Raw genomic sequence first — 22,529 nt, 5'->3', positions numbered from 1 at the left:
AATAGAAACCCCAGAACTAGACCCACAAACGTATGGCCAACTCATCTTTGACAAACCAGGAAAGAATATCCAATGGAAAAAAGACAGTCTCTTTAACAAATGGTGCTGGGAGAACTGGACAGCAACATGCAGAAGAATGAAACTAGACCACTTTCTTACACCATTCACAAAAATTAACTCAAAATGGATAAAGGACTTGAATGTGAGACAGGAAACCATCAAAACACTAGAGGAGAAAGCAGGCAAAAACCTCTCTGACCTCAGCCGCAGCAATTTCTTACTTGAAACATCCCCAAAGGCAAGGGAATTAAAAGCAAAAATGAACTATTGGGACCTCATGAAGATAAAAAGCTTCTGCACAGCAAAGGAAACAATCAACAAAACTAAAAGGCAACCAACGGAATGGGAGAAGATATTTGCAAATGACATATCAGACAAAGGGCTAGTATCCAAAATCTATAAAGAGCTCACCAAACTCCACACCCGAAAAACAAATAACCCAGTGAAGAAATGGGCAGAAAACATGAATAGACACTTCTCTAAAGAAGACATCCGGATGGCCAACAGGCACATGAAAAGATGCTCAACGTCGCTCCTCATCAGGGAAACACAAATCAAAACCACACTCAGATATCACCTCACGCCAGTCAGAGTGGCCAAAATGAACAAATCAGGAGACTAGAGATGCTGGAGAGGATGTGAAGAAACGGGAACCCTCTTGCACTGCTGGTGGGAATGCAAACTGGTGCAGCCGCTCTGGAAAGCAGTGTGGAGGTTCCTCAAAAAATTAAAAATAGACCTACCCTATGACCCAGCAGTAGCACTGCTAGGAATTTACCCAAGGGATACAGGAGTACTGATGCATAGGGGCACTTGTACCCCAATGTTTATAGCAGCGCTCTCAACAATAGCCAAATTGTGGAAAAAGCCTAAATGTCCATCAACTGATGAATGGATAAAGAAATTGTGGTTTATATACACAATGGAGTACTACGTGGCAATGAGAAAGAAGGAAATCTGGCCCTTTGTAGCAACGTGGATGGAACTGGAGAGTGTGATGCTAAGTGAAATAAGCCATACAGAGAAAGACAGATGCCATATGTTTTCACTCTTATGTGGATCCTGAGAAACTTAACAGAAACCCATGGGGGAGGGGAAGGAAAAAAAAGAAAAAAAAGAGGTTAGAGTGGGAGAGAGAGCCAAAGCATAAGAGACTCTTAAAAACTAAGAACAAACTGAGGGTTGATGGGGGGTGGGAGGGAGGGGAGGGGAGGTGATGGGCACCGAAGAGAGCAGCTTTTGGGATGAGCACTGGGTGTTGTATGGAAACTAATTTGACAATAAATTTCATATAATATATAAAAAAAGTGCACGTGACATGCAAAACGTAAAACATGGGAGGCAAGAGTAAAAATGTTCAGCTTTGGAATGCATTCACACGTGGGGCGCCTGGGTGGCTCAGTCAGTGAAGCAGTCAACTCTTGATTTCAGCTCAGGTCATGATCTCACAGTTTGTGGGATGGAGCCCCAGTACAGCCCTGTACTGATAATGTAGAGCCTGCTTAGGATTCTTCCTTTCCCTCTCTCTCTGCCCCTCCTCCACACACACACACACACACACACACACACGCTCTCTCTCCCTCAAAATAAATAAATAAAACTAAAAAAAAAAAAAAAGAATGGGTTCCCACTTAAGTTGTTATAAACTTGAAATAGATTATTATAAATACAAGCTGTTATATGTAATCCTCACGGTAACCACAAAACAAACACCTCTAGCAGATACACAAAAGCTAACGAGAAAGGAAGCATACTACTAAAAATGTCATCAAACCACAAAGGAAGAAAGCAAGAGAAGTAGAAAGAAAAAGAACTAAAAAACAGCCAGAAAATAATGAACAAAATGGCTATAAGTACGTACCTATCGATAATTACTTTAAATGGATGAAATTTACCAATCAAGAGTATCTGAAAGGACAAAAGAAAATAACGGCCATCTATAGGGTCCCTATAAGAGACTCATTTCAGACGTACGGACACAGACTGAAAGGGAAGGAATGGATGGAAAAAGATGTGGCATGCAAATGGAAGCCAGAAGCTGGGATAGCAATACTTATGTCAGACAGAAACAAAGACTTCAATACAAAGACTGCATAAGAGACAAAGAAAGGCATTACGTAACGATAAAAGGGTCAATGCAAAAAGAGGATATAACATTTACAAATATTTAGGCACCAATGCAGAAGCACCTAAAAAATATAAATCAAAGATTAACAGACCTAAAGGGAGAAATAGAAATGTAACAGCAGGGGACTTTAGTACCCCACTTATATCCATGGATAGATCATCCCGACAGAAAATCAATAATAAGAAAACATCAACCTTCAATGATATGTTAGACCAGATGGGAATAACAATATATATAGAACATTCCATTCAAAAGCAACAGAATACATTCTTCTCAAGTACATAGGGAACATTCTCCAGGACAGATCACATGATAGGCTACAAAATAAGTCCTAATAAATTTAAGATTGAAATCACATTGAGCATCTTTTTTGACCACAATACTGTGAAATTAGAAATCAATTATAAGAAGAAAATTGGAAAATTTACAAACATATGGAGGGTAAACAACATGCTACTGAAAAAGAAGAAATCAAAAGACCTTGAGCCAAATTAAAAAAATAAAAATAAAACAAATCTAAACCTATGAGATGCAGCAAAAAGCAATTCTGACAGAGAAGTTTACAATGACAAATACCTACATCAAGAAAAAAGAAAAATCTCAAACATCTTTATTTTTCAAGAAACTAGTAAAGGAACAGCAAATAAACCCAAAGTTAGTAGAAGAAAGGAAATAATAAAGATCAAAGCAGAACTAAATGAAATGGAGACTTTAAAAAACAACAGGAAAAAAAAATCAATGAAAGCAAGAGGTGGTTGTTTTAAAAGATAAATGAAATGGACAAACCTTTAGCTAGACTCACCAAGGAAAAAAAGAGGACTAAAACAAGATCAGAAACGCAAGAGGACACATTACAAGTGATACTGCAGAAATACAAAGGATCATAACAAACTACTATGAGAAATTACACTCCAACAAATTGGGAAACCTGGGAGAAATGCACAACTTCCCAGAAACATAACCTTCCAGGGCGCCTGTGTGGCTCAGTCGGTTAAGGGTCCAACTTTGGGTCAGGTCATGATCTTAGCTTCTGGGTTTGAGCCCCGCGTCAGGCTCTGTGCTGACAGCTTAGAGTCTGGAGCCTGCGTCAGATCCTGTGTCTCTTTCTCTCTCTGCCCTTCCCCAGCTCATGTTCGTGCTCACTCGCTCGCTCGCTCTCTCTCTCTCTCAAAAATAAACGTTAAAAAAATAAAAACTTAAAAAAAATATATAACCTTCCAAGGATGAATCATGAATCGAAAATAGCCTGATGACTAGTAAGGAGAGTGAATCAGTAAACAAAAACCTCCCAACAAACAAAAGCCCAGGAATAGATTGATTTAAAGGTAAATTCTACCAAACATTTAAAGAATAATATGTTCCCCTTCTCAAATTATTCCCAAAAATAGACACTTCAAACTCACTTTACACAGCCAGCATTACCATGACACCAAAACTAAACAGGGGCACAAGAAAGAAAATTACAGGTCAATATCCCTGATGAACACAGATATAAAAGTCATCAAGAAAATAACTAGATCAATAAGAAAACGAAGTAACAGCAAACCAAATTCAACAATACAGGTATCTCCCCACTTTCTGAAAGTTCACATTATAACACTTTGCTCTTATGAAAGACCTATATTACTACCTGTTTTCACTACCTGTAAGATTCCAAAGAGGATGTCCACTCTTATGGAAAAAGCTATCATCATACTAATGTGGGTCTTTCATAAAAGCAGAGTGGCTTCATAAAAACCAAATGATCATCTTGCTCTTTCCGCCACCTTGGAACCTGTGGAGTCTGGCTGGGAACAGGACTCCTAAAAAGACAAATACGTCTAGAAGGCTGTGATCCAAGGCCATTTTTGCTGTCTGTAAGCGAGGTCTCCGGAACCAGAGGGTCTCTGGAACACAGCTCTTCTTAAAAGTGAAGGTGTTTATGCTCTAGATGAAATGAATTCTATCTAGGCTTTGTGTACAAAGCAAAGAACAACACGATGACTCCTGGTGGCAAACTGAACAAAACCAGAGTAATCTGGAGAAAAGTAACTCATGCTCATGGACACACACGGCGGCATATGGCTCGTGGCAAATTCCAAAGCAACCTTCCTGCTAAAGTCATTGGCCACAGAATACATGTGATGCTCTACCCCTCAAGGATTTAAACTTACTGAAAAGTAAATAGGAAAAGGTGTAGATTTCTCTTGTAAAACAAACAAGCAAAACAAACAAAAAAAAATGACAATCTCAATAGATACAGAAAAAGCATCTGACAAAATTCAACATCACTTATGATAAAATACTCAAAGTATTTTATACCTATGATAAAAACTCTCAACAGAATGGGTATACAGGAAACGTACTTAAACATAATAAAGTCTATTTATGACACACCCATAGTTAATATCCCACTCAGTGGTGAAAAGCTGAAAGCTTTTCCTCTAAAATCAGGAATAAGAACACCCACTCTCATCACTTTTACCAACATGGTATTAGATGTCCTAGCCAGAGCAAGAAGGCAAGAAAAGGAATAAAAGGCATCCAAATTGGAAAGGAAGAAGTGAAACTGTCACTATTTGCAGATGTGTATGTATAGAAACATATTATGTAGAATATTCCAAAGACTCCACCAAAAAAGTTGTTACAACTATTATCAGTAAAGTTGCAGGACACAAAATCAACTGTATAGCAATCTGCTGCATTTCTGTACAACCACTAACAAACTATCGGGAAAAGAAATTGAGAAACAATCCCATTAAAAAAAGAAAAAAAAGAAACAACCCCATTTATAATTGCATTGGAAAGAGTAAAATACCCGGGAATAAATGTAACCAAGGAGGTGAAAGACTTGTACTCTGAAAAGTATAAAACACTCATGAAAGCAGTTGAAGATGACACAAAGACATGGAAAGATATTCCAGGCTCACAGACTGGAAGAATACTGTTAAGATGTCCATACTACCTGGGGCGATTTACGATTTGGTGCCGACCCTATCAAAATCTCAGTGACACTTTTCACAGACCTGAACACAGAATTCTGAAATTTGAATGGAACTACAAAAGATCCCGAATGGCCAAAGCAACGCAGGCAGAGAACAAACCTGGAGGCACCATGTTTCCTGATTTCAAAGTATATCACACTGCCATACGTATCAAAACAGTATGATATCAGCAATAAAAACAGGCACATAAATCAATGGAGCACAACAGAAAGCAAGAAAGTAGAGCCACGTATGTACATGTTCATTTAATTTACAGCAAAGGAGCCAAGAATATACAACAGAGAAAGAACAGTCTCTCCAATAAAATGAGACGGGCAACTGGAAAGCCACATGCAAAATAATAAAACTGTACTGCTTTCTGACACCATATCCATAAATTAACTTGAAATGAATTACAGACTTGAATATAAGACCTGAAACCGTAAAAGTCTTAGAAAACCGGTGGTTTGGGATCTTGGCGACGGTGTGGTTTGTTTTTGTTTGCTTTTGTTTTTTCTTTTAGAGAGAAACAGAGAACTCGAGCAGGAGAGAGGGGCAGAGGGGGAGAGAGAGAAAGAGAGGGGGAGAGAGAGAAAGAGCGAGAGAATGTATCTTAAGCAGGCTGTATGCTCAGCACAGAGCCCAGCGTGGGACTCAATCCCACAACCCTGGCGTCATGACCTGAGCCAAAATCAAGAGTCGGACGTTCAACTGACCGAGCCACCCACCCAGGCACCCCAGCGATGGTGTTTTAAATTTGACACCAACAGCAAAGGCAACAAAAGCAAAAACAAATAAGCAGGACTACATCAAAGTAAAAAGTTTCTGCAGAGGAAGAAAACCAGCAACGAAAGTAAGGTTACATGCTGAATGGGAAAAAATACTTGCAAATTATAGATCTGATTAGATGTTACTAGCCAAGATATATAAAGAATTCCTACAACTCAAGAGAAAAAGGAAACCTAATTACAAAGTGGGCAGACCGGCTTCTCGAAAAGAAAATAGAGAAGACCCAAATAGATAAAATCACAAATGAAAATGGATTTATTACAACCAGTCCCTCAGAAATACAAGCAATTATCAGGGAATACTATGAAAAAGTATATGCCAACAAACTGGACAACCTGGAAGAAATGGATAAATTCCTAAACACCCACACACTACCAAAACTCAAATGAGAAGAAACAGAAAATTTGAACAGACCCATAACTAGTGAAGATATTGAAACAGTTATCAAGAATCTCCCAACAAGTACGAGTCCTGGACCAGATGGCTTCCCTGAGGAATTCTACCAGACATTTAAAGCAGAGTTAATACCTATCCTTCTCAAGCTGTTCCAAAAAGTAGAAATGGAAGGAAAACTTCCGGACCCATTCTATAAAGCCAGCATTACTTTGATTCCCAAACCAGAGACCCAGCAAAAAGAGAGAACTACAGGCCAATATCCCTGATGAATATGAATGCAAAAATTCTCAACAGGATACTAGCAAATCTAATTCAACAGCATATAAAAAGAATTATTCACCACGTTCAAGTGGGATTCATTCCCAGGCTGCAAGGCTGGTTCAGTATTCACAAATCAATGTAATACATCACATTAACAAAAGAAAAGAACCATATGATCCTGTCAATAGATGGAGAAAAAGCATTTGACAAAATACAGCATCCTTTCTTAATAAAAACCCTCAAGAAAGTCAGGATAGAAGGAACATACTTAAACACCATAAAAGCAATTTATGAAAAGCCCACAGCTAACATCATCCTCAATGGGGAAAAACAGAGGGCTTTCTCCCTGAGATCAGGAACATGACAGGGATGTCCTGTCACCACTGTTGTTTAAGATAGTGTTGGAAGTCCTAGAATCAGCAGACAACAAAATGAAATAAAAGACATCAAAATCGGCAAAGATGAAGTTAAACTTTCACTTTTTTGCAGACAACATGATACTCTACATGGAAAACCCGACAGACCACAAAAGGTCTGCTAAAACTGATACATGAATTCAGCAAAGTCAAAATCAATGTACAGGTACAGGGCACAAAATCAATGTACAGAAATCGGTTGCATTTTTATACACCAATAATGAAGCAACAGAAAGAGAAATAAAGAAACTGATCCCATTCGCAACAGCACAAAGAACCATAAAATACCCAGGAATAAACCTAACCAAAGATGTAAAAGATCTGTATGCTGAAAACTATAGAAAGCTTATGAAGGAAGCTGAAGAAGACACAAAGAAATGGAAAAACATTCCATGCTCGTGGATTGGAAGAATAAATATTGTTAGGATGTCAATACTACCCAAAGCAATCTACACATTCAATGCAATCACAATCAAATGCAAGGGAATTAAAAGCAAAAATGAAGATATTTGCAAATGACATATCAGATAAAGGGCTAGTATCCAAAATCTATAAGGAACTCACCAAACTCTACACCCGAAAAATAAATAATCCTGTGAAGAAATGGGAAGAAGACATGAATAGACACTTTTCCAAAGAAGACATCCAGATGGCCAACAGACACATGAAAAGATGCTCAACGTCACTCCTCCTCAGGGAAATACAAATCAAAACCACAATGAGATACCACCTCACGCCCTTCAGAGTGGCTAAAATGAACAAATCAGGAGACTATAGATGCTGGCGAGGATGTGGAGAAACGGGAATCCTCTTGCACTGCTGGTGGGAATGCAAACTGGTGCAGCCACTCTGGAAAATAGTGTGGAGGTTCCTCAAAAAAACTACCCTATGACCCAGCAATAGCACTGCTAGGAATTTACCCAAGGGATACAGGAGTGCTGATGCATAGGGGCACATGTACTCCAATGTTTACAGCAGCACTTTCAACAATAGCCAAATTATGGAAAGGGCCTAAATGTCCATCAACTGACAACTGGATAAAGATGTGACTTATATATACAATGGAATACTACTTGGCAATGGAAAAAATGAAATCTGGCCATGTGCAGCAACGTGGATGGAACTGGAGGGCATTATGCTAAGTGAAATAAGTCAGTCAGAGAAGGACAGATTCGTGTTTTTACTCATATGTGGATCTTGAGAAATGTAACAGAAGACCATGGGGGAAGGGAAGGGGAAAAAAAAAGTTACAGAGAGGGAGGGAGGCAAACCCTAAGAGACTCTTAAAAACTGAGAATAAACTGGGGGTTGAAGGGGGATGGGGGAGAGGGAAAGTGGGTGGTGGGCATTGAGGAGGGCACCCATTGGGATGAGCACTGGGTGTTGTATGGAAGCCAATTTGACAATAAATTATATTTTAAATAATTAAAAAATTAAATAAATAATAAAATAAAGTGGGCAGAATTTGAATCCACGTTTCTCCATAAAAAGACACACAGATGGCCACATAAACAGATGTGCAACATCCCTAATATCAGGGAAATGCAAATCAAAACCACAATGAGATATCGCCTCACACCTGTCAAAATGGCTAGTCTCAAAAAGACAAGAAATAACAAGTGTTGGTGAGGCTGTGGAGAAAAGGGAACCTTCAAGCACTGTTGGTGGGAATGTAAACTGGTGCAGCCACTGTGGGAAACAGTATGGAAGTTCCTCAAAACATTAAAAATAGAACTGCCGTATGATCCAGTAATTCCACTTCTGGGTATTTATCTGAAGAAAATCAAAACTAATTCAAAAAGATATGTGGTCACCATGTTCACTGCAGCATTATCTACAATAGCCAAGATATGGAAACAATCTGCACATCTATAAAACGGATTATTTAACCATTAAAAAAAAAAATAAAAATCCTGCCATTTGCAACAACACAGATGGACCTCAAAGGCATTATGCTAAGTGAAATAAGTCAGACAGGGAAGGACAAATACCATATTGCTTATATGCAGAATCTAAAAAGTTAGAAAAAAAAAAGCTAATAAATACAGAGAACAGACTGATGGTTGCTTGAAGTGGGGGGGTAGGGGTGGGCCAATGGATAAAGGGAGTCTAAAGACACAAACTTCAGTTATAAATAAGTCATGGGGATGTAATGTACAGCAGGGCAAATATAGTGAATAACACTATATTGCATATTTCAAAGTTGCTAAGAGAGTACATCTTAGAAATTCCCATCATATGAAAAACAACTCTATTGTATGTATGGTGATGGAGGTTAATGAGAGTTATTGTGGTAATCAGTTTGCAATATGTGCAAATATCAGATCATTACATTATACACCTGGAACTAATTAAATGTGGTAGGTCAGTTATACCTCAATTTAAAAAATGAGGGTGAAAAAAAATCACCTTCATGTAAACAAAAATAAAAATGAGAATAAGAATTATTTTCTGCCAGCTGTAAACAAAATAAAATCAATGTATAAATTAAAATAAAGTAGAGTTGGCCTGGAAGAATGCCACATCCAGAAACAGAAATCGAATTCTGTTCAATTTGTGGGTAACCCTCCTATTGTAAATAAATAGAAAACCTGGGGAAATCCATTAGGAAAAAAAGTTTGAGACTACTGAAGACCTGCTAAGGCAGTGAGGTTTTCTAGTGCCAAAATCTCAAAGAAGGGAGACATCCAAAAATCAAGCAGTGCTCTCTCTCCGCTATGGAAGGCTACAATGAGAAGACAGGGATCTGTACACCAGGAACAGGACCTTCACCAGAAGCCACCCACACTGGTACCCCAATCTTGCTACTGTGAGAAATAAATGTTTGTTGTTTAAGCAAAAAAAAAAAAAAAAAAAAAATCAAATATCTAGAATAAATCTAAGATGTACAAGTTCTCTATTCAGAAAACTATAAAACACTGAGAGAAATTAGAGAACATTGATGTTAGTGGAATGACAAACCACGCTCATGAATCGGAACACTAAATATTGTAAAAATGTCAATGTTGGTCAATAGACTCAATGCAAACTAAATTAAAATTCTAGCTGTGTGTGTGTGTGTGTAACCTGATAGAGTGATTTTAAAATTTAAATGGAAGTGCAAACGGTCAAGAACAGCCAAGAAATTTCAAAGAACAAAGATGGTGGACTTATTCTACTGGATAGCAAGACTTTTTAAGAAGGCACATTAAGGGGCACCTGGGTGGTTCAGTCAGTCGAGCATCCATCTGACTTTTGATTTTGGCTCACGTCATGATCCCAGGGTTGTGGGATCGAGCTCCACATCAGGCTCTGCGCTGAGCATGCAGCCTGCTTAAGATTCTCTCCTCCTCTCCTCCACTAGCATACACTCTCTAATAAAAAAGTGTTTTTAATTAAAAAAAATAAAAAAGCAACATTAAGATAGTAGTGGTACTGGCACAAAAATAGATCAATACAACAATGGAGCAGAACATAATCCAGAAGAAGACCGGACATAGATAGACGCTTGACTTATGACAAAGATGTCCTTTTAGGTAAAGGACAGTTATTTCAACAAATAGTGTTGAGACAAACAGATGTTCATACAGGAAGAAAAAACACAATCTTGACTCCTCTTCACACGATAAGCAAAAATCCATTCCAAGTGAATTGTAGATCTAAGTATAAAAGGTAAAAATATAAGTCTTCTAGAAGGTAACTAGGAGCATTATCTTCATAAGTGGAGATAGCAAAAGATTTAACAAGATACAAGAAGCACTAAGAGGAAAACATTTGATAAATCAGACTACCACTATTTAAAGGTACTTTTGTTCATCAAAGACACCAATAAGAGAGTGAAAAGGCAAGCCATAAGTACTATGATTCCAATAATAAGAATTTCAGGGGTGCCTGGGCGGCTCAGTCAGTTAAGCATCTGACTCTTGATTTTGGCTCGGGTCATGATCTCACAGTTCGTGAGTTCGAGCCCCCACTCACAGGATTCTTTCCCTGCCCCTCTCTCTCTGCCCCTCCCCTATCGAGCGTGTTCTCGCCCTCAAAATAAATAAGCACTTTTTAAGAAGTTCGGAAATAGGCAAAACTAATCTACAGTGTTAGAGGATGGATTACTGGTTACCTGTGGGGAGGAGGAAGGGTACTTCCTAGAAGAAACATAGAGGAGGTTCTGGAATCCCAGTAACCTTCTATTTCTTGCCTAGGGTGGTGTGGTGACAAGGGTATGTTCATTTTGTGATAATCCATTGACCTGGGCACTCACCAATCACTCGTGGCTCTGAACGTTATACTTCGATAAAAAAGTTTCCTCAAAAACTTACTATTAAATCTCTGACCTTTCAAAAGATGCCTTAAGGAATGTCCTCTTTGCTGCATCAATAATTCTAGGCAGAGGCCTGAAATATTTCTTTCAAGCAGATCACAGAAATTTCCTTGCTAGTTCAGGAAACTAACTTTTAAGGCTGTCACAAACTGGGGTATTCTGTTTGTGTCTTTTACTGGGGTAGAGGTGGAGCACAAAGATCAGCTATGCCGCACCCCCACCCCCCAGCCCCGCCCCGAGTCACTTCCTGTTCGGCGGTCTCCCCTATTTTACCGCACGCTAGCACGACCTGGAGAGAACAGTCTGCTAACAAGACAAAACTTGTCATTTGGAAGAATGCCCCTCTACTCCTAACTCGTGCTTGTTCACACCCGAACCAGGGCATTGCCCTTATCTGACTGTATTTCCAAATTTGGGCGCTCGGCTGTCAGGGTAGCCAGAGAGATAGGGAATGCATCAAGACACTGCCCCCCCTCTTGGTCTGGCTGCCTTGATAATCCTGCCCACAAGTTAAACCTAACTTCCCTCAGCCCGTGGACACTGCAGCTCTCTCGGTTGCTCTGACACGCAACGCATAAACGTGCTCTTCACGGCTTTCAAATCGCAAGCGGAGGCCACAATAGAAAAATGAGGCTTGGGTGGCTCGGTCACCGAAGTGTCCGACTTGGGCACAGGTCATGATCTCCCTGGCTGGTGGGTTTGGGCCCCCCGTCGGGCTCCGTGCTGACAGCTCAGAGCCTGGAGCCTGCTTCGGATTCTGTGTCTCCCTTTCTCTTGGCCCCTCCCCTGCTTGCACTCCTTCTCTGTCTCTCAAAAATATATCAACATTAATTTTTTTTTTTTTTTTTTTTAAATGAGGCTCCTTTCACCAGACTGGAGCTGGCTGAATGGGTCCCGATCGGCCTATGTGTTACCTAAACAGACTGCAGTCTCTCCCCGTGCTTCATACACCTTCAGGTTCACCGACCAGAAGTAGGGTAGGAGAGAGCACAGTTACAGCAGCTGCTAGTTGGACCACAGTGAGGCGGCTGAAGAAATGGCCGCTGCCACTAACGGCAAAGCTCTTCAGTGGAGAAAACAACCGCCTCATTTTGCCACATAAAAGTACCATTTTTATATTGTGTCTGTTTTTAACTTTTTTTTTTTTTTAAGTTTATTTACTTATTTTGAGAGAGACAGAGACGGCAGCGCAAGTAGGGGAGGGACAGAGAGAGAGAGAGGGAGACACACAATCCCAAGCAGATTCCCCACTGGCAGCGTGGAGCCCGATGCAGGGCTCGAACCCGCGAAACTGCGAGATCATGACCAGAGTCAAAACCAACAGTCAGACGCTTAACTGACTGAGCCACCCAGACGCTCTAACGTTTATCTCATCTTATGAAACTTCTCACCGGTGCTGGAGAGTGCGGGGGCAACTGTCCCCTATTAAGACTCTCCTGACACAAGTCTCTAGACATTTCAGAAGTAGCGGCAACCACAACCATTTTCTTTTTGGAACTCAAGCCGGTCCGGGGCTTTTGCCCCACGGGGCCTCTCTACGATCTCTGAATGGAAGCCAGGCAGAGTTCCAGCACCTTAGCTCACTGATCATAGTCTGCTGGTGATTCTACGGTCACCATGGAGCAGTGGCAGTAGCAAGAATCCCAAGCAGAGTGACAAGCGGGCACCGACTGGTCTCTCAGAGGAGTACAAAGGGACAGTCCAACGGACAGCTGCCAGCTTTACTTACCCAGGTCTACAAAAAGTTGCTTTTCTCCTGTGTTATTCCTCACAACTAAAAATGAAAGATCAAGACTGCTTTGCTTAGCTGACCCCAGCCTCTCCAGTTCCTTTGAATTCAACGTCCAGCTCTCTCCTCCATCCGGATCTGGGGACATTTTGCCAAAGGAAATTCCTTGTTTAATTGGGGTTTCAGAAAAATGGGAAAACCCATGGCCCGTTTTCTCTGAAATACTATCGTCTTCACTGGCAATTAAGGGAAAAGCAGGCTGCAATATTTTTCTCACAAAATTACCTAAAAAAAAAAAAAAAAAAGTATTATGATTAATCTAATTCCGCTTTTCCACAAAGTATAAGATCTAGGCACAAATCTCCACATGACACTTTTATAGAGTAAGGCTTTTTTTTTTACTTCTGGTTTTAAAACTGAGTTGTTATTACCAACTGTAACATGCTTCTCTTGTTACTTCCTTCCTCTTTATGCAATCTTCTACTTTTTTGATTCCCACCGACAGGGTAGCGTGGGGTCACTTACAATAAACAGATCATCTAAGAAGGGAAGGTCAGTTTGAGAAGATGTGTTGACGTTGCTAGCATGAGCCTGAGCCTAACATACCATCACCGAGAAAGCACCACTTTTTTTTATTTATTTTTTTTTTAATTTTTTTTTTCAACGTTTTTTATTTAATTTTGGGACAGAGAGAGACAGAGCATGAACGGGGGAGGGGCAGAGAGAGAGGGAGACACAGAATCGGAAACAGGCTCCAGGCTCCGAGCCATCAGCCCAGAGCCTGACGCGACGCTCGAACTCACGGACCGCGAGATCGTGACCTGGCTGAAGTCGGACGCTTAACCGACTGCGCCACCCAGGCGCCCCGAAAGCACCACTTTTTTAAAAAACTTTTTTTTAATGTTCATTCAGTCTCTGAACTGTCAGCGCAGAGCCCAACCCCACCAACCCCCACTCAAACCCACCAACCATGAGATCCTGATCTGAGCCAAAGTCGGACGCTTAACTGACTGAGCCACCCAGGTGTCCCAGCACCACTTTTACTAATACAAATTGAGTAGAACTTATCTTGACCGTCGATGGATTAAAGAATGGAAGGAAGGTTTTTATGCATAAACAATGCTGCCAAGATAATGCCCAGAAATACCATGAGAACCTCTGCCGCACTCTCCTTGAGTCAGGATGTCAGCAAACTTCTCTGGAGCTCACGCTCTCTCCTTTACCTGTCATGATATGCCCTAAGAATCGTGACATTTGCAGCCATCGGTTCCAAAGTCGTTGCTCCTCCAGCTTCTCCCTATAACCGGTCACTGGACGGGCTGTGGCATCATAAGTAAAGTCCAGATTGAAAGCAATTAAATACATATATTTCAATACTTACTCTAAGGGCTCTATTTTTTTAAGGTTGTTTTTTTTTTTTTTTTTTTTTTTTTTTTGAGAGAGAGAGAGAGAAGGAAGGAGGGAGAGAAAGAATATCCCAAGAAGGCTCTGTGCTATCAGCGCAGAGCCCAACGTGGGGCTTGATCCAACGAACCAGGAGAGCATGACCTGAGCGGAAATCAACAGTCGGATGCTTAACCGACTGAGCCACCCAGGTGCCACAAAGAGCTCTAACCATTAGCGGTCCTATCTCTACCTAGAAAGGATGATATGGCAAATCTAGAACTTCTTTAACTCTTGTATGTTATTTATACCATAAAAATCAAGCAATAACTTGGTTAAGGTGTTTCATGTATATGAATACTGGAGAAAGGCAGTGTTTTAAGAAAACAAATTCGGGGCGCCTGGGTGGCGCAGTCGGTTAAGCGTCCAACTTCAGCCAGGTCACGATCTCGAGGTCTGTGAGTTCAAACCCCGCGTCGGGCTCTGGGCTGATGGCTCAGAGCCTGGAGCCTGTTTCCGATTCTGTGTCTCCCTCTCTCTCTGCCCCTCCCCCGTTCATGCTCTGTCTCTCTCTGTCCCAAAAATAAATAAACGTTGAAAAAAAAAAAGAAAGAAAAAAAATTTTATTTCTAATATTGGTATTGTCTGGGTTTGTCACTTTATTTACCCTTAAATCATGTAACACACATGCTCTGACTTCAAAATTCTCTTTCCCCAAATTAATGATTTACTCTCTACTCAATGAAACAAATCCAGTATCTCATAAAATGCTATACATCAAAATGAAAGCAAAAGCATGTGATCCTTGCAATGATATACAGATGTGGTTATCTCTGGAATGAGGCAAATAAGGGTAAACACCGAGTAAAAAGAAATCACGATGTATCAAAAAACAACAAAGCAGTACAAACATAAACTAATAAAGTTAATGTTCCTGGAAATGTAAGATAACATCTACTTGACGCAAAGCATGGTTCTAGAACAACTTGCAAAGGGAGCACTAAGCAGGCCAGGTAGGCCTTTAAAAACCTTTGGCAGGGAGCTAACGTGGCCAGGATACAAGGACAGTATCACCAGCATGAATTCCAACACAGGCTTCCAGCAACTACTCTGCTTTCTACCTCCCTTCCCCAATCTTATCACCCTCACCCTCATCATTACTATGGGGACAGGAATTTTACTGGCTGGGAATAACTCAAAAGAACGTGTCGATCATAGGAATTTCCGGTCCTATGGCAGGCTGGCAGAGGTGTAGTTTAGGCAGATCAAATTTACACATTTTGCGAACGTTCTATGCTCTTTTACACTCACTCTAATTCTACTTTCCGAAAGGCTAACGATAGGAACTAGAAATGTCACCAAAACATCCATGGAGGGATGGGAAATGAAGGGCAAACTTTGGACTAATTTCTTCATCCCTGCATCTCTGGTTCTGGCAGTTCATAATTTTAGAGAAAAGGAGCTTCGGACCCCCTCTGCCCCCCAAGGTACCTCCACACTTTTGTGTATGCTGTTCTGACAGTAAAGCACTTTTTACTTAGTTTATGCCACGGAATCAGGTTTAAAGCCAGCTTGAAGGCAATCTGCTTTCAGAAGACATCTGTAGCAGTGACTGCTAATTACCTGACAAATTTCTACTCTCCCTTCTTCCCTAGCAACCAATCTCCACTTTTAGCCTGGTGGCTGGGAACCATAGAGCAGACTGAGGAGTCCATAGAATCAAGGAAATATCTTGCTGAAGGCTCTGCCCCCACACCCTGACCGTAGAGCCCACTGAATAGTTTTTCATTCGGCAAATACTTATCAAATGCCTACTTCTGTTTTATTGCTGCGGCTGCTACTACTAGATTACAAATATTGATAAAGATATGATTATGTACGAGCTCTGGAAATAAACAGCGAATAAGAAGCAGTCTTTGGGGCGCCTGGGTGGTTCAGTAGGTTAAGTGTCCAACTCTTGGTTTCTGCTCAGGTCATGATCTCACAGTTCGTGGGTTCAAGCCCCACATCGGGCCCCAAGCTGACAGCTGGAGCCTGCTTGGGATTCTCTCTCCCTCTGCCCCTCCCCCACTTGTGTGCATGCGTGTGCACGCTCTCTCTCTCTCTCTCTCAAAATAAATTATAAAAAAGAAAAAGAAAAAAACAAGCAGTCCCTGCCCTAAGGAAACATTCAGTGAAACATAAAGACGACAGAAAATTACATGAGGAAGTGGTGAATGTGATAAGCACTGGGCTGTCTACAACCCAGAATCTCAGCGTTTAGGATGTGACAGGCATGGCTTCTCATCTGATGATATCTACACTGGGTCTTAAGAGACCACATAATTGGAGTATGTCGTTTCAGACAGCAGCATCAAAATGTGCAAAGGCACAGGGAGGGACTTGAGAAAATGTGGCCCCCGCAGGAGCTAAGTAAAGGTCAGAGTGAGAAGGGCTGTTCTGTGCCGGTCTCAGCATTTCATCAACAACAAATGTTGTGCTTGGACTGGGCTTGGGGTTCTTGTTACGACTGCAAGACGCCTTTCGGTAACAACTATCAAGAAACTTTGAAAAAAAATAAAGGTCTATTACTTTCAAGATCTGAAAATTGCCCACGACACCTGGGGCCACACGGCAAGGTGGAGAAAGCATGCACAGGCAAGGGGTTTCTGCTTTTACTGGGCTTGGGGGCAGAGGCCTAGGGTTTCCCAGGCTCACACCTTGTTAGTGAATATAAAGTATAAGAGCAGGGGCTCCTGGGTGGCTCAATCAGTTAAATGTCCAACCTTCGATTTCGGCTCAGTTCTTGATCTCAGGGTTTGTGGGACCAAGCCCCATGTCAGGCTCCATACTGACAGCGCGGAGCCTGCTTAGGAATTCTCTCTCTCCTTCTCTCTCTGCACCTCCCCTGCTCACACATGCTCTCTCTCAAATAAATAAATAAACATTTTTTTTTAATGTAAAAAATAAAAGAGCAGGAATTTAAAGCAAGGAAGAGAAAACTAGTGGCCCAAAATGTCAGTTAATGAAATCAACCAAGATTTCTGAATCAAAAGCGTCTCAGTCTGGGGAGTGCTATTGAGATAGCGGTCTTTGAAACGGATGCCTCTTTGAAATGGGAGCCTCAGGAGTCAAAGCTTAAGTCAGGCAGTTGCATTACAACAAAACCAAACACTGTCAGGGTTTACACTACAAGGGTCATGTGGTATGAGAGGAGGCTAGAGCACAGTGGGGCTCTGTGTAAAGGAAGACATCTAGAAGTCATCCTGATGGCATTGAGCAATCTTTGAAGGGTCTGAAGCATCCAAGTGGTAGAATCAGATCACTCCAGCTCGCTAAGTAAGTATGCTGAGACAAAACAGAGCTCAAAGATGACACCAACATTTTCACTTGGGTAGTTGGGTAGATGGTAGATACTACTCACTGGTACATAGATCACAGGAGAAAGGGCAAATTTAGGAGAAAAATGAGGAGTCTGGTTTAGGGATGATGGGTGTGACATATCTACAAGAGAAGGTTTAATAGGCAGCTGGCTTTATAGGGTCTGGCATCAAAGAGGACAATCTTGGCTGAAGATGAAGACTTAAAAGTCATCAACACATAGATGGTAATCAAAGCCATGACAGTAGACGATCGCCACGGTTACGGACAGAGTGAACAGAGGGACAAGGATAGATTCTACAATTATTAATACCAGAGGGCTGGAAGAAAGAGATGGAATGTCCAACTATGCAACGGAAAACAGGGAGATAATAGGAGCCCCTCATACATAGCAAACGAGGTCACCATGACCTAGCTTTGATCTAATCTGAGTTAGGTTCCTGACTTCTATGCCAGTCCTCGAGTGACTATGCTCATGCCTTTTATTCTAGGTGCCCCTAAACTATCAGACACCTGTAGTTCTGGAACAGATTACCTATCACCTGAACTTCAGTTAATCAATCATCTGCCATTTAGACCTCAAAATACTAGCTCTATTGCTGCTTTGATAAACACTCAGGACTGGGGCTTCTATTCAGACCTTGGTTTTCAGTGTTTCCCCTTGCCTAATTTGTTCCTCTATAGACTGACTTCATTTTATACCTGGGCCTGTGTCTCTAAACATCCAGTCCCAGACACACACCCCCCTTGCACTCTCAGGCTTCCATACGTAGACACCTTCCCGATCTTGAGGGTCCGCCTGGAGCAGCAACCAATAAAAAAGCCTCTTCGGACGTGGCCTGGAGCCCCAGCCTCGTCCTCATGTACCGAAAACGAAGACTAAGGCAAGGCTGAAGTGAAGGACAGATACAGATCTGAGGCATCACAGATAAGACCTGAATTAGGCCTCCAATGCATTACCCAGAAAAGTTCTGAAAGGACTCCTGTTGTAGCAGAAACCAGTCCCAGGCAACGGACGGCCATCCCAAAATGTCTAGCAAGAGGCACTAATGCCAAGGATATCCTGAGGAGGTTAATGTGTCTAAAATGTGTCTAGAACAGGAAGGTAGGTCTAGAACTAAAGGAGATCCTGAAGATGTGAAAAGCCACATTTCGTTATTCAGGATAGGTTAAGAACCCTGAAACCTGGCAAGTATTTACAAAACTTTAAGAGGTAAAGGAAAATATGAAATTTTAATAGAATTCCTTGACTTTTTAAAAAATGGTGTACTTACCAACATGAATGTTATCTTTAAATGCCACATCATGGAGCTGAAATATTAGATGGCGGCTAAATTTTTCCTCGGTGCTAGAATCCAAGTTGAAAACATCTTCGGCTGAACAGTTAACCCTATATAGTTCTTGAAGTGCCTTACAAACATGCTAAAAATACAAGTAAAATAATTCATGTTTCAAATTGTTTTAAAATTTTTCCATGAGCAAAGTTCAAATACTGTGGTACAACTCAAACTCATCTTTTTTATTTTATTATCTGTATACTTACTGTGTAATAATTTCATCAAATTACTGATGTATAGAAATATACATAGTATTTAAATTATGACACACTTATGTTCAAAGAATCATAGGCTCTCAGGAGTAAAGACCTCATAAAATTCGAACAATTTACCTTGTATATTAATCTCCTCTAAAATCACAGTAAAAATATTTCTTTTTAAGCATCTCTTTAAATATCATCTATGAGTTTAAAGTCACTAATTCTATTTTTTTATAGTTTTAGTTTTCAGGAAGTTCCTCACACATATTGAGCCCAAATCTACATCCAAGGACATAGCCCTCTGGGGCTAGATGCTGCTGATATTTAAAAAAAAAATTTTTTTTAATGTTTATTTGTGAGAGAGAGAGAGAGAGAAAGAGCGCGCACACACAGGGGAGGGGCAGAGAGAGAGGGAGACACAAAATTCCAAGCAGGCTGCAGGCTCTGAGCTGTCAGCACATGTCCCAATGCGGGGCTCAAACCTACAAACCATGAGATCATGACCTGAGCCAAAGTTGGATGCTTCACCGACTGAGCCACCCAGATGCCCCCAGATGCTGCTCATATTGAAGGCAGTTAAGCATTATAAGAAGGCAGGAAGCAGGATAGGCGCACAAGATTTGGAATCGGAAAGATCTAGGTTTGGGTACTGGCTTTGCCACTTACCAGCTCTGTGACTTTGGTCAAGCCCAAACCTTACATTCCTAGTGCAATATAGGATAATAATCAGACCTAACTTTGAGGATTGTTGTAAGGAGTAAATGACAAAATGAAAGTAAAGAATTAGCACAGTGCCTGGCATATATACCTGCTTAAAAGCAGCTACAAAATGAGTCACTTCTCCTGAAACCTCAGCCTCCTCATTTGCAAAATGAAGTTACTAAGAACTACCATGCATGGTTATCCTGACATTAGCAAAATGCTTGTAAACTGGCAAGCACTTAGACACCTAATAGTTATACAATAAGTTTTATTTATTAATGTTATTTGAGCATTATTATAGCTACCCCCCCCACCCTCTTTGATAGTATTCTTCAATATTCTCACTTTCTCAGAGACTTCCTCAGTTTCCTATTTACATCAATTCCCCCTTCATATTCTGTCTCCATTTGTAGTACTTACACAGCTACAATTTTAACTTGTGTGATTACTTTGACTTCAGTTTCCTCTGTTACAGAGGCTATCCCTCACTATCTGTTCTCTCTTCCTTCTGTAGAAATAGAACACTCATTACCTAGATACAAGGCCATCAGAATAAAGACTACATTTCCCAGACTCCCTTGCAGTAAGGTGTGTGGCCACATGACTAAGTTCAGGCCAATGGGATGTGAACAGAGGGAAGGTACCTGACTTCTAAGTTATACTCTTACAGGCAAGGGGCATGCCCATCCCTTCACTCCTTTCTACTGGTTAGAAAGCAGACAGTGGTAGTGAGCCATCTGGACAAGGTAAAATAGGCAACATCTCAGGAAATAGCAAAAGCAGTAAGCCTAGTCTTTAACAATGGAGCCATATCCAGATACTCCATGAGAGAAATAGATTTCTATCTCGTCTAAGCCACATTAAGTTTTTTTATTATGGCAACTAAACCTATCCTAATTTGCTATCCTCCATTAGACTATAAATTCTAAGAAGGCAGAAACCATGTCCTATGGGCTAAACCACTGTATTCCTAGTGCCTGGACACACTGACTCTCAGCAGAGGCTGAAAAGATTTTGATAAGTGAATAAAATCTAGTTATGTACTTTGGAGCTGTACAGAATAAATGGAATGACTCCATGGGTTAAACAACAACAATAGAGTAGTCCTAATCATCAAAGTTAACTTTCCTAAGGTAAACTTTAAATCAATATTTATTTAAATATTAAAATTACAAAATCCACAAATTAAAAATATATGATTTGAACAATGTTACCTGTCAGCATAGTTTTATAAAATGCATTAGCACCAGGGCTCATACCATTTGGCAAAAGGGGCTTACTAAAATTTTTCACTTAAGTCATGGACTCAAAGGGTGATAGGTTATCACTAATTATCATTAGCCAGTTATTTCTTAACCACCTGTTAAGACAGGACCTAATCTAATTTATGCCTCTTCACACAGAGATTCAAGAGGAAAAGCACTTACTGGAATACACAGTTATTATACAAAGTAACCAATAAATGAAATTAATCTCAGTGTAAATATGAATGAAGGTTATATTATCTAAAATAATCCTACTAACTTTTCTACCAAACAGTAAACATGTTAAATAAAAAGGCTATATAATTCTAAGCTCACATTTCAACAATTTTTTCCAACTTTTGCTGATGTAGAAGATTAGTTATTTAAGACTAAGTTGGATAAAATTATATAAAGAATTAGGAGGAGGGACGCCTGGGTGGCTCAGTTGGTTGGGAGTTCAACTTCGGCTCAGGTCATGATCTCGCGGTCTGTGAGTTCAAGGTCCACATCAGCTCAGTGCTGACAGCTCAGAGCCTGGGGCCTGCTTTAGACTCTGTGTCTCCCTCTCTCTCAGCCCCTCCCCCACTCACACTCTGTTTCTCTCTCTCTCGAGCATAAACATTAAAAAATAATATGTAAATAAATATTTTAAAAAATTAGGAGGAAAAAATTTTAAATACCTACACCATTTCAGCCACACCAGTGTTTATTAATCTATGTTACAAACAGGATTTGCACTAGTGTTGGTTCAATTCGGGGTATTTCTGGTTTATAATACAACGTGCTACTTCTTAATGGTATGTCGTATTAAAGTGCCAGTAAAAATCTCTGAGTCTTAATTCCTTCTTAGCTATACAATAGCTGTGTAATAAATCTTACCTGAGAATTTAAAAGTGCATCATACATCAGAGAAAAATCAGGATCTATGAATTATTTTAAAATAAAATTAAATTCAAAATACTTACGCATGTTATAATTTACCAAATACAATGAAATAAAACTTTGGAATCTGTTTTTAAGGGTCTAATGGTTATTTTAAGAAAAGTATCCTTCTTGTTTGGTTTCTTTGGGGGAAGGGGGACTAATGTACATTTCTTCTGCATCAAAGCTCGGAGAGAAGGATGATGGGAGTAGGAGGATCCTGAGTTCACTCCTTCCACAGATACACCAAGGCTGCAATTAAATACAGAACAGGTCCTCTGAGAGCAGCCTGATGACCTGGAAGAACAGAGCTAAAGATATAAAGGAAAAGCCACATAAATAA

General features: G+C 40.4%; 2 protein-coding genes across 12 annotated transcripts in view; both read right to left on the bottom strand.

Annotated features, from left to right (window-relative positions):
• LOC123585218 (protein kish-A-like) overlaps window positions 1-18,336 on the bottom strand; it is a 29,867-nt gene extending 11,531 nt beyond the window's left edge. Inside the window, exons 1-2 of the mRNA XM_045453159.1 lie at window positions 18,325-18,336; window positions 12,752-12,757 (exon numbers count right to left, since the gene is read on the bottom strand). The gene's annotated coding sequence lies outside the window, so the exon portion shown is untranslated. The remainder of the gene's footprint in view (window positions 1-12,751; window positions 12,758-18,324) is intronic.
• The window catches only part of PRIMPOL (primase and DNA directed polymerase), a 57,731-nt gene that overhangs the window by 16,542 nt on the left and 18,660 nt on the right, over window positions 1-22,529 (bottom strand). For 10 of the 11 annotated variants that reach the window (XM_045453098.1, XM_045453089.1, XM_045453073.1 and 7 more), the window contains 2 exons: window positions 19,057-19,204; window positions 13,040-13,324 (listed from right to left, as the gene is read on the bottom strand). In XM_045453098.1, coding sequence (XP_045309054.1) covers window positions 13,040-13,324; window positions 19,057-19,204 — 433 coding nt within the window. The remainder of the gene's footprint in view (window positions 1-13,039; window positions 13,325-19,056; window positions 19,205-22,529) is intronic. The other variant, XM_045453106.1, reaches the window with a different exon arrangement.

The sequence above is a fragment of the Leopardus geoffroyi genome, chromosome B1 (genome assembly GCF_018350155.1).
Source record: "Leopardus geoffroyi isolate Oge1 chromosome B1, O.geoffroyi_Oge1_pat1.0, whole genome shotgun sequence".
NCBI classification, from domain to species: domain Eukaryota; kingdom Metazoa; phylum Chordata; class Mammalia; order Carnivora; family Felidae; genus Leopardus; species Leopardus geoffroyi.
Note: the sequence above shows the minus strand (reverse complement) of the source record. Positions and strands in the feature narration are given on the sequence as shown.